This window comes from Salvelinus fontinalis, chromosome 22, assembly GCF_029448725.1.
Source record: "Salvelinus fontinalis isolate EN_2023a chromosome 22, ASM2944872v1, whole genome shotgun sequence".
Lineage (NCBI taxonomy): Eukaryota > Metazoa > Chordata > Actinopteri > Salmoniformes > Salmonidae > Salvelinus > Salvelinus fontinalis.
In genome coordinates, this window is record NC_074686.1 from 20,933,280 (window position 1) to 20,950,219 (window position 16,940).

The window sequence follows — 16,940 nt, forward strand, 5'->3', positions numbered from 1 at the left end:
GCCCGCGCACGGCAAGCAGTACTGATGCATCCAAGTCTGGAACCAACACGACCCTGAACAGCTTCTACAGTTGAAGTGGGAAGTTTACATACACCTTTACCAAATACATTTAAACTCAGTTTTTCACAATTACTGACATTTAATCCTAGCTAAAATTCCCTGTCTTAGGTCAGTTAGGATCACCACTTTATTTTAAGAATGTGAAATGTCAGAATAATAGTAGAGATAATTATTTATTTCAGCTTTCATTTCTTTCATCACATTCCCAGTGGGTCAGAAGTTTACATACACTCAATTAGTATTTGGTAGAATTGCTTTTAAATTGTTTAACTTGGATCAAACCTTTTGGGTAGCCTTCCACAAGCTTCCCACAATAAGTTGGGTGAATTTTGGCCCATTCCTCCTGATAGAGCTGGTGTAACTGAGTCAGGTTTGTAGGCCTCCTTGCTCGCACACACTTTTTCAGATCTGCCCACAACTTTTCTACAGGATTGAGGTCAGAGCTTTGTGATGGCCACTCCAATAGCTTGCCTTTCTTGTCCTTAAGTCATTTTGCCACAACTTTGGAAGTATGCTTGGGGTCATTGTACATTTGAAAGACCCATTTGCGACCAACCTTTATCTTCCTGACTGATGTCTTGAGATGTTGCTTCAATATATCCACATCATTTTCTGCCTCATGATGCCATCTATATTGTGACGTGCACCAGTCCCTCCTACATCAAAGCACCGCCACAACTTGATGCTGCCACCCCCGTGCTTCACGGTTGGGATGGTGTTCTTCGGCTGGCAATCATCCCCCTTTTTCCTCCAAACATAACGATGGTCATTATGGCCAAACAGTTCTATTTTTGTTTCATCAGACTAGAGGATATTTCTCCAAAAAGTACAATCTTTGTCCCCATGTGCAGTTGTAAACCGTAGTCTGGCTATTGTATGGAGGTGTTGGAGCAGTGGCTTTTTCGTTGCTGAGCGGACTTTCAGGTTGTCGATATAGGACTCGTTTTACTGTGGATATACAGTGGGGAGAACAAGTATTTGATACACTGCCGATTTTGCAGGTTTTCCTACTTACAAAGCATGTAGAGTTCTGTCATTTTTAGCATAGGTACACTTCAACTGTGAGACGGAATCAAAAACAAAAATCCAGAAAATCACATTGTATGATTTTTAAGTAATTAATTTGCATTTTATTGCAAGACATAAGTATTTGATCACATACCAACCAGTAAGAATTCCGGCTCTCACAGACCTGCTAGTTTTTCTTTAAGAAGCCCTCCTGTTCTACGCTCATTACCTGTATTAACTGCACCTGTTTGAACTCGTTACCTGTATAAAAGACAGACTCCAACCTCTCCACAATGGCCAAGACCAGAGAGCTGTGTAAGGACATCAGGGATAAAATTGTAGACCTGCACAAGGCTGGGATGGACAATAGGCAAGCAGCTTGGTGAGAAGGCAACAACTGTTGGCGCAATTATTAGAAAATGGAAGAAGTTCAAGATGACGGTCAATCACCCTCGGTCTGGGGCTCCATGCAAGATCTCACCTCGTGGGGCATCAACGATCATGAGGAAGGTGAGGGATCAGCCCAGAACTACACGGCAGGACATGGTCAATGACCTGAAGAGAGCTGGGACCACAGTCTCAAAGAAAACCATTACTAACACACTACGCCGTCATGGATTAAAATCCTGCAGCGCATGCAAGGTCCCCCTACTCAAGCCAGCGCATATCCAGGCCCGTCTGAAGTTTGCCAATGACCATCTGGATGATCCAGAGGAGGAATGGGAGAAGGTCGTGTGGTCTGATGAGACAAAAATAGAGCTTTTTGGTCTAAACTCCACTCGCTGTGTTTGGAGGAAGAAGAAGGATGAGTACAACCCCAAGAACACCATCCCAACCGTGAAGCATGGACGTGGAAACATCATTCTTTGGGGATGCTTTTCTGCAAAGGGGACAGGTCGACTGCACCGTATTGAGGGGAGGATGGATGGGGCCATGTATCGCGAGATCTTGGCCAACAACCTCCTTCCCTCAGTAAGAGCATTGAAGATCGGTCGTGGATGGGTCTTCCAGCATGACAACGACCTGAAACACACAGCCAGGGCAACTAAGGAGTGGCTCCGTAAGAAGCATCTCAAGGTCCTGGAGTGGCCTAGCCAGTCTCCAGACCTGAACCCAATAGAAAATCTTTGGAGGGAGCTGAAAGTCCGTATTGCCCAGCGACAGCCCTGAAACCTGAAGGATCTGGAGAAGGTCTGTATGGAGGAGTAAGCCAAAATCCCTGCTGCAGTGTGTGCAAACCTGGTCAAGAACTACAGGAAATGTATGATCTCTGTAATTGCAAATAAAGGTTTCTGTAACAAATATTAAGTTCTGCTTTTCTGATGTATCAAATACTTACGTCATGCAATAAAATGCAAATGAATTACTTAAAAATCATACAATGTGATTTTCTGAATTCTTGATTTAGATTCCGTCTCTCACAGTTGAAGTGTACCTATGATAAAAATTACAGACCTCTACATGCTTTGTAAGTAGGAAAACCTGCAAAATCGGAAGTGTATCAAATACTTGTTCTCCCCACTGTAGATACTTTTGTACCCGTTTCCTCCAGCATCTTCACAAGGCCCTTTGATGTTGTTCTGGGATTGATTTGTACTTTTCGCACCAAAGTCCATCAATCTCTAGGAGACAGAACGCGTCTCCTTCCTGAGCGGTATGACGGCTGCGTGGTCCCATGGTGTTTATACTTGCGTACTATTGTTTGTACAGATGACCGTGGTACCTTCAGGTGTTTTGAAACTGCTCCCAGGGATGATCTAGACTTGTGAAGGTCTACAACTGTTTTTCTGAGGTCTTGACTGATTTATTTTGATTTTCCCATGATGTCGAGCAAAGAGACACTAAGTTTGAAGGTAGGCCTTGAAATACATCCACAGGTACACCTCCAATTGACTCAAATTATGTCAATTAGCCTATCAGAAGCTTCTAAAGCCATGACATAATTTTCTGTAATTTTCCAAGCTGTTTAAAGGCACAGTCAACTTAAGTGTATGTAAACTTCTGACCCACTGGAATTGTGATACAGTGAATGATGAGTGAAATAATCTGTCTGTATACAATTGTTGGAAAAATGACTGGTGTCATGCACAAAGTAGATGTCCTAACTGACTTGCCAAAACTATAGCTTGTTACCAAGCAATTTGTGGAGTGGTTTACAAACGAGTTTTAATGACTCCAACCTAAGTGTATGTAAACTTCCGACTTCAACTGTACCTCCAAACAATCAGACTGCTAAATAGTTAGTTAAATAGTTAATAACCAATAGCTACCCAGACTATCTGCATTGACCCTTTTTGCACTAATCTCTTTTGACTCATCACATACGCTGCTGTTACTGTTTATTATCTATCCTGTTGCCTAGTCACATTCTCCCTACCTATACGTACATATCTACCTCAATTACCTTATACCCCTGCACATCGACTCGGTACTGGTACGAAGCATGTGACAAACAAAATCTGATTTGAAAACAAACTAACAAAGTGGCAAAGATACACCTGACAAATATACGAGAGATGGAGAGAGAGATGGAGAAAGAGAGAGAGAGATGGAGAGAGAGAAAAGGACATATGAAGTATGACTCTCCAGTGTAGCTGTAAATTGGCTGCAGCCCACTGGTTGATAGATAAGCCTGTGGCTCCCTGGTTGCCTAGTGACTCTGTTAGGAGAGTTGAGGGCTCAAGGCGGACAGACTCATGGTTGGCTGCTGGCTGGCTGGCCATTACTATACTGTGCATGTAAAGTACATGTTCTGTTCTATATGTGGAATAGAAAGTCTCTCTGCAAACTGCTCGAGGCTTGGTGTCAGACGCAGTGCCAGACCAGGCTACATACAGTAGAAACACATGAACTGCTACCATGACAGTCTTTAGATGAACAGTCAGACTGGCTTTTCCGAATGTTACGTTTAAGAAATATAATATCCAATTACAAATCCAATTCCGGGAAATGCAATGAGAACCCTGAAAAGTAAAACTTCCTTAACAACCCAAAGAGTAATAAAGATATATCTTCTCAACCATAAGTGGAGGGAATTATGGTAATAACCATCCTCTTTGTGTAATAGGTCTCATAATAAGCACTGGGAGTAACTAACAACCTCTCACCACAACTCAGAGAGAAAACTCATTATGTATAAAGCCTACAGAGCAGTCCTCTCATCAGCCAAGTTGTTTTTCAAAACCGCCCACACGTCCATGTCTTCTAGCCTAGCATGGTTTCTGGGAGCAAAACTGCAACACTGCAAGTCAACCTGTGACTCCAATCCGATTGGTTGGCTAAGAACCCACATTTAGCTCTGCCTGTCGAGTCCTTCTGTTCCTTAACACTCAGTAACACTAACTTATCTGAGGAGATTGAGAGAACAAAAGAGTACATTAAGGTTGTAACCGTTGAACATTTGCTTGGTGACATCTTAAGGCTGTCTGTTGTAGCGCGGACTAGGAAGCTAATGCTGCTAACGCAGAACACTCAGACAAAAAGAGCTGTCATGAAGACAATAGGTTGATAATATGTTATGATAAAGACAACCTGCTCCTCTGGTCCACCACACAGCTGACAACGTGAATAATAACGTGAATAATACTGTGCTGCTGTAACACCACACAGTGTTAAAATGACTGAACAGACAAAGTAACACCACAGTTAGAATGACTGGAACATACAAAATAACACCACAGTTAGAATGACTGGAACAGACAAAGTAATACCACAGTTAGAATACAAAATAACACCACAGTTAGAATGACTGGAACATACAAAATAACACCACAGTTAGAATGACTGGAACAGACAAAGTAATACCACAGTTAGAATACAAAATAACACCACAGTTAGAATGACTGGAACATACAAAATAACACCACAGTTAGAATGACTGGAACAGACAAAATAACACCACAGTTAGAATGACTGGAACAGACAAAATAACACCACAGTTAGAATGACTGGAACAGACCAAGTAACACCACAGTTAGAATGACTGGAACAGACAAAATAACACCACAGTTAGAATACAAAGTAACACCACAGTTAGGATGACTAGAACATACAAAGTAACACCACAGTTAGGATGACTGGATTAGACAAAGTAACACCACAGTTTGAATGACTGGATTAGACAAAGTAACACCACAGTTAGGATGACTAGAACATACAAAGTAACACCACAGTTAGGATGACTGGAACAGACAAAGTAACACCACAGTTAGGATGACAAGAACATACAAAGTAACACCACAGTTAGAATGACTGGAACAGACAAAATAACACCACAGTTAGAATGACTGGAACAGACAAACTAACACCACAGTTAGGATGACTAGAACAAACAAAGTAACACCACAGTTAGAATACAAAGTAATACCACAGTTAGAATACAAAGTAACACCACAGTTAGAATGACTAGAACAGACAAAGTAACACCACAGTTAGAAAGACTGGAACATACAAAGTAACACCACAGTTAGAAAGACTGGAACATACAAAGTAACACCACAGTTAGAATGACTAGAACAGACAAAGTAACACCACAGTTAGAGAGACTGGAACATACAAAGTAACACCACAGTTAGAATGACTGGAACAGACAAAGTAACACCACAGTTAGAATACAAAGTAACACCACAGTTAGAATGACTAGAACATACAAAGTAACACCACAGTTAGAATGACTGGAACAGAAACTCCCTAGCATGGCAGAATTAGAATATGGAGTGAGGAGAGATGATGTGTAGCTGCCTGTCCCACAGGCTCCTACAGGGCATGGTGCTGAAACCTGCAGATGTGGCACACAGACACTGTGACATTGAACTAGGCTGGAGGAAACTACAACTCCGTTCTGACATCCATCCATCCACCCAACTGTCTCCAGGCCTGGCGTCACCGTGACGTGCCTGTGTCCTTGCCGTGTGGACGAGTACAGCGATGGGGGCTGGGGACATGAATGGTTGGGTAGTGAATGGGAGATATTCTATTAAGGCTAGGCCAAGTTGCATGGTCTGGAAAGCAGCGAGTTAAAGTGTTTCTGAAAACCTCCTAAATCAGAACTAGGATATAAACAATGCATGTTATTATGAATAAATGCCAAGCCAAGGGTGGCCCGGATAATATTATGTGATTGCAACCCTTCTGGTCACAGTCTTATCTTTCTATACCTATAAACTCATTTCTTTCTGCAAAGGTTTTTCCAACATAATTTCAGATAACCAAAAAATGATTAAGTCCGTTGAACAAGTGCTTGGTTGGAGATGGTGTCCTGTCTTTTTGTGAGGAGGAAGCCTACGGTTTGAACTGCACAGTAAATAGACCTGCATTATCCTGTCCGGGAGAAGGTTTTAATATCCATCCTAATATGATGGACCATCCTCAATAACAATCACACAACCCAGTTCAGAGCGGAGCTGATATCTGTCATGAACAGCTCTCTGACCTACCCTCTGAGAAACAACGACATTAGCTAGTAACATCAAATACTGCCGTCCCTCCTGTCCGCGCACACACATGCACTCTGCTGCCAAACTGCTCGCAGATCAAACAAATGCATACAATCACAGGAGTGTTCATGCATTACTAAAATGGAATATACAGTATGAAGGCAAGTTCAACAGCACAAGGACTCCGATGAATTATTAATTGTACATTTCCTCCCTGTAACAACTTGACAGGCCATTCTAAACAACACTGAGTCTGTGTATTGGTAACAGCCCCCTCATTACCTAAGAGGTTCTCATGGAGCGCCCTGCCTGCATATTGACTAGGGATGTGTCTCAAATCGCACCTCATTCCCTATATAGTGCACTACCTTTTCTTCAGGGCCCAGCGCTGCACGCACATTTTGCCATACGTTCTTCCATCTGTCAGTGCAGTAGAACAGGCACACACCCTAGCCAGGGGACCTCCAGATGTAGCATTCAGATTACTTATAATAGGGTTCTGTATACATCCAACAAAAAAGGATATTATGTTCCAGGTGATGCCCAGGGTGCTGTTGATCATAGAGGCCTGGGCGTGAAGCCTCTCCTCCTCCAGCAGTTTGGGGTTGGTGTAGCGCACGGCCTCCTGGTCTGGCTGGGGCAAAGTGTCAAAGTCAAACTTATCCACCTGGATCGCCATCCTAGAGATGAGGGAGAGAGGAGAGGAGAGAAAAGGTTAGACACACAGGAGACAGAGAGTTGAGCATTACTGAGCCATCCTACAGGGGCAAAGGAGGAGAGAGCAAAGGTTGGACATTCAGGAGACAGACCCCCAACGGCACTGCCCCGCTCAGAGAAAAAGCAGTAGCACTTGATTCAACAATGTCGTAAGTACTACTAAAGTGTTTTTGTTTCCAAATAACTGTTCTCACTTCTCACTTTGTGCTATAAAGTATTTCAGCAGGCAGTCACACACTATCAAGAAGAATAGTAACGTCTAAACTTTAACCTCTCTGGGATATGCGGGGCGGTAGGGTCCCACCTCGCCAACAGCCAGTGAAATTGCAGGGCGCCAAATTCAAAACAACAGAAATCCCAAAATTTAAATTCCTCAAACATACAAGTATTTTACACCATTTTAAAGATACACTTGTTGTAAATCCAGCCACAGTGTCTGATTTCAAAAAGGCATTACAACGAAAGCACACCAAACGATTATGTTAGGTCAGCACCTAGTCACAGAAAAACACAGCCATTTTTCCAGCCAAAGAGAGGAGACACAAAAAGCAGAAATAGAGATAACATTAATCACTAACCTTTGATGATCTTCATCAGATGACACTCATAGGACTTCATGTTATACAATACATGTACGTTTTGTTCGATAAAGTTCATATTTATATCCAAAAACCTGAGTTTACATTGGCGCGTTATGTTCAGTAGTTCCAAAACATCCAGTGATTTTGCAGAGAGCCACATCAATTTACAGAAATACTCATAATAAACATTGCTAAAAGATACAAGTGTCATGCATGGAATTTTAGATCCACTTCTCCTTAATGCAACCGCTGTGTCAGATTTCAAAAAAACTTTACGGAAAAAGCACACCATGCAATAATATGAGTACGGCGCTCAGACACAAAAACAAGCCATACAGATACCCGCCATGTTGTGGAGTCAACAGAAGTCAGAAATAGCATTATACATATTCACTTACCTTTGATGATCTTCATCAGAATGCACTCCAGGGAATCTCAGTTCCACAATAAATGTTTGTTTTGTTCAATAAAGTCCATAATTTATGTCCAAATACCTCCTTTTTGTTCGCGCGTTTAGTACACAAATCCAAACTCAGGAGGCGCGGGCAAGTCCAGGCGAAAGTTCAGACGAAAAGTCATATTAAAGTTCGTAGAAACATGTCAAACGAAGTATAGAATCAATCTTTAGGATGTTTTTATCATAAATCTTCAATAATGTTTCAACCAGATAATTCCTTTGTCTGTAGAAATGCAATGGAACGCAGCTAACTCTCACGGGAGCGCACGAGACTGAGCTCGTGGCACTCTGCCAGACCCCTGACTCAAACAGCACTCACCCCTCCCCTTCACAGTTAAAGCACCAAACAAGGTTTTAAAGACTGTTGACATCTAGTGGAAGCCTTAGGAAGTGCAATATGACCCCATAGACACTGTATATTCGATAGGCAATGACTTGAAAAACTACAAACCTCAGATTTCCCACTTCCTGGTTGGATTTTTTCTCAGGTTTTTGCCTGCCATATGAGTTCTGTTATACTCACAGACATCATTCAAACAGTTTTAGAAACTTGAGTGTGTTTTCTATCCAAATCTACTAATTATATGCATATACTAGATTTTAGCATTGAGTAGCAGGCAGTTTACTCTGGGCACCTTTTTATCCAAGCTACTCAATACTGCCCCCCAGTCCCAAAGAAGTTGACCAGGACATATTGGTCAGATGATCAGATCAAATCATTTGATCAGGGAAGTTCCTTGTTTTTGGTTTGGGTTTACTGACATTTTAAAAGCAGAGATCAAAAGTAAACAGTCTCCCTCTGAAAACATGAACATGTTGAGATATAAAGAAAACACTTATCTCCCCCACTAGCTTTAAGTACCAGCTGTCAGAGCAGCTCACAGATTACTGCACCTGTACATAGCCCATCTATAATTCAGCCCAAACAACTACCTCTCCCTCTACTGTATTTATTTATTTTGCTCCTTTGCACCCCATTATTTCTATATATACTTTGCACATTCTTCCACAGCAAATCTACCATTCCAGTGTTTTACTTGCTATATTGTATTTACTGTATATACTTATTTTATTTACTGTATTATTGACTGTTGTTTGTTTTACTCCATGTGTAACTCTGTGTTGTTGTATGTGTCGAACTGCTTTGCTTTATCTTGGCCAGGTCGCAGTTGTAAATGAGAACTTGTTCTCAACTTGCCTACCTGGTTAAATAAAGGTGAAATAAAGAAAGAAAGAAAGTAAACTTTTGGAGATACGCTGACAGTGGAGAAAGAAGGAAAGTGAAGGAAGCTTAGCCACAGGCAACATTATATTTCAGTTCACCATTCAAAATATAGCATTAAAACAAATCAAGATGGGTAAGTGTGTGGATCTATTAATTCAATTCCATATGAATATAAAGGTGATCAATGGGGAACAGACCACAGAAGAACTCCAGTGCATTCGTAAATATCCAGTGCATTCGGAAAGAATTGAGACCCCTTGACTTTTTCCACATTTTGTTACGTTACAGCCTTAACTCTAAAATTGATTAAATCGTGTTTTTCCCTCATCAATATGCAAACAATACCCCATAATGACAAAGCAATAACAGGTTTAGACATTTTTGCAAATTAATTAAAAATGATTGAAAAAAAGGAAATATCACATTTACAGTTGAAGTCGGGAAGTTTACATACACTTATGTTGGAGTCATTAAAACTCGTTTTTCAACCACCACAAACCTCTTGATAACAAACTATTGTTTTGGCACGTCGGTTAGGACATCTACTTTGTGCACGACACAAGTCATTTTTCCAACAATCGTTTACAGACAGATTATTTAACTTCTAATTCATTGTATCACAATTCCAGTGCGTCAGAAGTTTACATACACTAAGTTGTACCTTTAAACAGCTTGGAAAATTCCAGAAAATTATGTCATGGCAAATTAGGCTAATTGACATAATTTGAGTCAATTGGAGGAGTACCTGTGGATGTATTTCAAGGCCTACCTTCAAACTCAGTGCCTCTTTGCTTGACATCATCAGAAAATCAAAAAAAATGATTGTAGACCTCCACAGGTCTGGTTCATCCTTGGGAGCAATTTCCAAACACCTGAAGGTACCACGTTCATCTGTACAAACAATAGTACGCAAGTATAAACACCATGACGTAGCCGTCATACCGCTCAGGAAGGAGACGTGTTCTGTCTCCTAGAGATGAACGTACTTTGGTGCAAGAAGTGCAAATCAATCCCAGAACAGCAGCAAAGGACCTTGTGAAGATGCTGGAGGAAACCGGTACAAAAGTATCTATATCCACAGCAAAACAAGTGCTATATCGACATAACCTGAAAGTCCGCTCAGCAAGGAAGAAGCCACTGCTCCAAAACCGCCATAAAAAAAGCCAGACTACAGTTTGCAACTGCACATGGGGACAAAGATCGTACTTTTTGGAGAAATGTCCTTTGGTCTGATGAAACAAAAATAGAACTGTTTGGCCATAATGACCATTGTTATGTTTTGAGGAAAAGGGGGGAGGCTTGCAAGCCGAAGAACACCATCCCAACCGTGAAGCACAGGGGTGGCAGCATCATGTTGTCGGGGTGCTTTGCTGCAGGAGGGACTGGTGCACGTCACAAATTAGATGGCATCATGAGGCAGAAAATGATGTGGATATATTGAAGCAACATCTCAAGACGTCAGTCAGGAAGTTAAAGCTTGGTCACAAATGGGTCTTTCAAATGGACAATGACCCAAAGCATACATTCAAAGTTGTGGAAAAATGGCTTAAGGACAACAAAGTCAAGGTATTGGAGTGGCCATCACGAAGCCCTGACCTCAATCCTATAGACAATTTGTGGGCAGAACTGAAAAAGCGTGTGCGAGCAAGGAGGCCTACAAACCTGACTCAGTTACACCAGCTCTGTCAGGAGGAATGGGCCAAAATTCACCCAACCTATTGTGGGAAGCTTGTGGAAAGCTACCCAAAATGTTTGACCCAAGTTAAACAATTTAAAGGCAATGTTACCAAATACTAATTGAGTGTATGTAAACTTCTGACCCACTGGGAATGTGATGAACGAGACAAAAGCTGAAATAAATAATTCCCTCTACTATTATTCTGACATTTCACATTCTTAAAATAAAGTAGTGATCCTAACTGACCTAAAACAGGGCATTTTTACTTGGATTAAATGTCAGGAATTGTGAAAACCTGAGTATAAATATATTTGGCTAAGGTGTCTGTAAACTTCCCACTTCAACTGTATGTCCACGTTTCATCAGTGAACGGAACACTGGTGTGCTCTTCTCTGATGCCATCCATCCATCCTGATCCTGCAACTGTTCTGTTCTCAGTGGCCTGGCAGGAGTCCAGTCTACTAACCAGCCCAGACCACTGATAAATTATGTATCTAGTTAGACCAAACACCCTGAGGCTCCCAGCTTCCCGCTCCACGGTGTGTGTATGTATGTCGGTGTGTGTGTGTTCTGGTTCATTTACTAACAGGAGGCAGAGAGAGTTCATGGCCTGAGGTTAAAGCAACAGAGACACATTCAGGATTCAGTTCTGTATGCCTCTCAAAAAACAAACTACTTACTATTTACTGGGGGCAACATTCATGCCTTAAAAGTATCAAATTGGATGCAGCCTGTACAGTCTAGTACATTGATACTGCACCGTGCGGGTCGAGAAGGAAGGCAGTGGATGAAGACAACCGGAGAGAGGGAGAGAGGGAGAGGTGAACATTTCTGCTCCCGGGGCCTGCATGGTGTTAAACGATAGAGAGAGGGAAGAAGGGAGGGAGAGGGAAGAAGGGAGGGAGAGAGAGGAAGAAAAAAGAAGAGAGAAGACGAGGTGAAAGTGTCTGCTCGCAGGCCCTGCATGGTGTTAAGCGATGCAAAAGGCATCAGATTCACACTCTGTTTCTGCTGTGTTAGCCAATAGCCAACTCCCATGCAGTCTGCCGTCTTAGCCAATAGCCACTTCCTCTGCTGGCCTGCCATAGCCAATAAGAGCCCACGGAAGGAAACGACACAACCTGCCCTGCACTGGGTTGGCCACCTGTGGACCTCACAGAGGAGTGATTCAAGGCTAGCCTGTTCCCAGATCTCTTTCTGCTGTCGTACATGATCCTATCCACTCAAACAGATCAGTCAAACTCTGGAGCAGTAGGGAAGTCAAATCCTCTCCTCTGCACGCATACCGGTGTCTATCTACCATTCCACTAACTCTGTGAAGTAACTGTTAAAATAATGCATTATACCTGATTATCTCTCTAGCAAAATCAGATGTCATCTGCTTAGGTTCTTTGTTTTATTTCATTCATTCATCTATCACTTAAACTGCATTATAACATTGTCGATTTTAAATCAATATTTTAAACCAACATAAAACCTACGAGAATGTTATTTCTGGCCTGTGTGTAGTTAATGGCGATGGATGTGGTAGTAAATGAACAGGCCGTGACCGAGAAATTGATTCCCCCAGCAAGGTGAAAGTGATGACGATGTCATGAGGACAACAGTCAAATCACAAAGACATTTAGAGAAACAGCTGCAGGGCCCAGGTTTTTTATCACCGCCCAAATCTTTATGAGAATTTATAACTAGTGACTGTCTGTCTCCTTCACTTCCTCTCTCTCTGTTTCTTTCCTTCTCTTGTCAGGCTCTTAGATATTCTCTCTCTCTGTCTCATACTGTCATTTTGAACAATTTCATGTGACTGAAGGTATAAACTGGAGAGCAAGTCAAGTGCACCTATAGGCCTACCGCTGGCAAATCAGATAGCTCAGATCACCGTGTCTGCAGCCTCCACCAGCCCACAGCGAAGTTGATAGTCGACTACTGCAGCTAGCGACTGGAACGAGCTGCAACAAACACTCAAACTGGACAGTTTTATTTCCATCTCTTCATACAAAGACTCAATCACGGACACTCTTACTGACAGTTGTGGCTGCTTTGTGTGATTTCCCTTTGTGCCGTTGTCTGTAAACAATAATGTTGGTACCATGTTGTTATGTTGTGTTGCTGCCTTGCTATGTTGTTGTCTTAGGTCTCTCTATGTAGTGTTGTCTCTCTTGTTGTGTTTTGTCCTATACTTATGTTATATATTTTTTTTTAAATTATAATAATACCAGCCCCCCGTCCCCGCAGGAGGTATTTTGCCTTTTGGTAGGCTGTCATTGTAAATAAGAATTTGTTCTTAACTGACTTGCCTAATTAAATAAAGGTTAAATAATAAATCAATAAAAAATCTCTGTTTATTAAGGAAAAGGGTGTCTATTTCCATTTTTTCTGCTTGGTACCACAACACTGGGTCGATATATTGATGTGTGTGTTCATCTGTGGATCTCAGCTAAGAGATACTCAGCTCACTGGTCCCAGAGGAGCTGTATCTATACGTACAGAGAACACCATGCAGTTCACACAGTCACAACCAACAGACCTCTGTGTGTGTGTGTGTGTGTGTGTGTGTGTGTGTGTGTGTGTGTGTGTGTGTGTGTGTGTGTGTGTGTGTGTGTGTGTGTGTGTGTGTGTGTGTGTGTGTGTGTGTGTGTGTGTGTGTGTGTGTGTGTGTGTGTGTGTGTGTGTGTGTGTGTGTGTGTGTGTGTGTGTGTGTGTGTGTGTGTGTGTGTGTGAGAGAGAGAGCGAAAGAGAGATTTCTTTTTATAGGGCCCTATAAAATCTGCGTTCCGGAAAACAGACGGAATCCAGACTTTAAAACGGAATTCAACAATATTCAAAAATATATTGAACTTAACAGGAAATCAACTAAATGTATTGAACTTATTAGAAAATGCATTAATTTACCCAAGTTAATCATAAGACATGAACAAAATGCATCAGTGATGTGTTTTCCTGCAACTTTCTGAAATGCCACAGGAATGGCCGGCGCGTGTGGTGTACGTGTAGTCTACGCTGCGTCGCCGTTAACGATAACGCTAATTATGACCGTCTGTCGGTACATGGAAAGGCTTTCCGACAAACCTTCTCAATTAAATGTCAACTACAAAGTAGCCTATGCCTACCTAGCAGAATGATATCATGACTATTTGCATCAATCCAGTGGCCACTTGTTTTGCAATCACATGAGAGCTACAGAAACACCGCTAACCAAACAATGGTCTCTGGCTGGTACCCAGCTGAATACACCCAAAATTCTACATTCTTACATTTGTCCCAGACCTCAAAAGTGGTTTCCTGAAGTGTTTTAAGCATTGATATGGACTTAGAACATCAATTGTTTTTCTAGTAAAAAAAAAGTGTGGAAGTGAAAACTTGATAAAAATAACTATGGGGGGGACTGAGAAAACAAAACAGAATCACACAAAAAAATGAGAGCCCTAGTGTGAGTGTGTCTGCAAGAGTCTGTGTGGTCTCTGAAAACACACACACACACCGTCCTCCAAATGATGAATCACCACACACACACATTAGAAACATTGTGTGTATCAAGCAGTGAGCATCCAGAAGCCAGAGGTGGAAAGGTGAGAAAGGGAACGCTACTGTAGTTTAATTAGGATGTGAGTCAGCAGCTTTGATGTGTAATACTCTACTGCATTCTAGTCTTCAGACAACAGTTTTATTACCTAAGGTGGTACTTCTTAAATCCTATACACTACCTGAACAGGAATTCAAAAGTGTACCTAATGACAGGGACACATGTCAGTCTTTAAGCAATGTGTGGATGTCCATCTCTTTGTATTGCTTGGTTTATATGAATGCCTGGAGTGTGCACACACCCACACACACCCACCAAACCCATCAGAGGAAGGGAGGGAGGAAGAGCAATGCAATTATCATTTCACAGGCCTCCGTTACAAAGGACAGCAGAAATTAAATACCAATTAGGAGCTCGGAGCAGACAAACGAGAAGCCTCTGCTTTAAATGCAACACACGCACGTACAGTAGGCAGGCACACACACAGTCCACCGGAGGCTGCTGAGGGGAGGATGGCTCATAATAGTGGCTGGAACGGAGCGAATTGAATGGCATCAAACACATGGAAACCATTAGTGGTGCTGGGTTTATGTCCCTGACTGAAGTCCCATCTTCAAACCAGCACTGCTTTCACTTCTTCAGTCACATTGAGCCACCAAATATCTTGTTCCAACAACACAAATAGTCTATAGGATTGTTCTTTTGTGAATAAACAGAATATGCACTGCAATTAGACTACTAACAATTCTGTACATTTCCCAAATTAGGTCACGTCTCAAACAGGTGCAAAGACAGAAGCCTATACATCTCATGTCTAACAGTGGGATAGAGCCTGCTGCATAGCCCTGCTGCTGGACAGGGAAGGGTTAACAACAATCTAATTTCTTCTAAACCACTGCCGCACTTCTCTTATGAATTGATTGTGGCGTCTTGCAGGGTTTAAACATAATCTAGTCTATTACTGAGGTCTGAGAGGGTAGGGAGGACTAGGGGCCGCCATCAACGGTCTCCAGACCTAATCCCCATCCAAGATCACCCTCCCTTCACCACCTCTTCCTCTCTCCACCTCCAGACCACATCAACCTCCCTCCAGACCACATCAACCTCCCTCCAGACCACATCACCCTCCCTCCAGACCACATCACCCTCCCTCCAGACCACATCACCCTCCCTCTACATCCAGACCACATCACCCTCCCTCTACCTCCAGACCACATCACCCTCCCTCCAGACCACATCACCCTCCCTCCAGACCACATCACCCTCCCTCCAGACCACATCACCCTCCCCCTCCCTCTACCTCCAGACCACATTACCCTCCCTCTACCTCCAGACCACATTACCCTCCCTCTACCTCCAGACCACATTACCCTCCCTCTACCTCCAGACCACATTACCCTCCCTCTACCTCCAGACCACATTACCCTCCCTCTACCTCCAGACCACATCACCCTCCCTCTACCTCCAGACCACATTACCCTCCCTCTACCTCCAGACCACATTACCCTCCCTCTACCTCCAGACCACATTACCCTCCCTCTACCTCCAGACCACATCACCCTCCCTCTACCTCCAGACCACATCAACCTCCCTCCAGACCACATCACCCTCCCTCCAGACCACATCACCCTCCCTCTACATCCAGACCACATCACCCTCCCTCTACATCCAGACCACATCACCCTCCCTCTACCTCCAGACCACATCACCCTCCCTCCAGACCACATCACCCTCCCTCCAGACCACATCACCCTCCCCCTCCCTCTACCTCCAGACCACATCACCCTCCCTCTACCTCCAGACCACAACACCCTCCCTCCAGACCACATCACCCTCCCTCCAGACCACATCACCCTCCCCCTCCCTCTACCTCCAGACCACATTACCCTCCCTCTACCTCCAGACCACATCACCCTCCCTCTACCTCCAGACCACATTACCCTCCCTCTACCTCCAGACCACATTACCCTCCCTCTACCTCCAGACCACATCACCCTCCCTCTACCTCCAGACCACATTACCCTCCCTCTACCTCCAGACCACATCACCCTCCCTCTACCTCCAGACCACATTACCCTCTCTCCACCTCCAGACCACATTACCCTCCCTCTACCTCCAGACCACATTACCCTCCCTCTACCTCCAGACCACATTACCCTCTCTCCACCTCCAGACCACATTACCCTCCCTCTACCTCCAGACCACATTACCCTCCCTCTACCTCCAGACCACATCACCCTCTCTCCACCTCCAGAC

The 16,940-nt window shown here is 43.1% G+C and overlaps 1 protein-coding gene across 2 annotated transcripts in view; it reads right to left on the reverse strand.

Moving 5' to 3' along the window:
- The window catches only part of LOC129820013 (trafficking protein particle complex subunit 9-like), a 296,319-nt gene that overhangs the window by 87,526 nt on the left and 191,853 nt on the right, over window positions 1–16,940 (reverse strand). For both annotated transcript variants that reach the window (XM_055876803.1, XM_055876802.1), the window contains one exon: window positions 7,030–7,183. In XM_055876803.1, coding sequence (XP_055732778.1) covers window positions 7,030–7,183 — 154 coding nt within the window. The remainder of the gene's footprint in view (window positions 1–7,029; window positions 7,184–16,940) is intronic.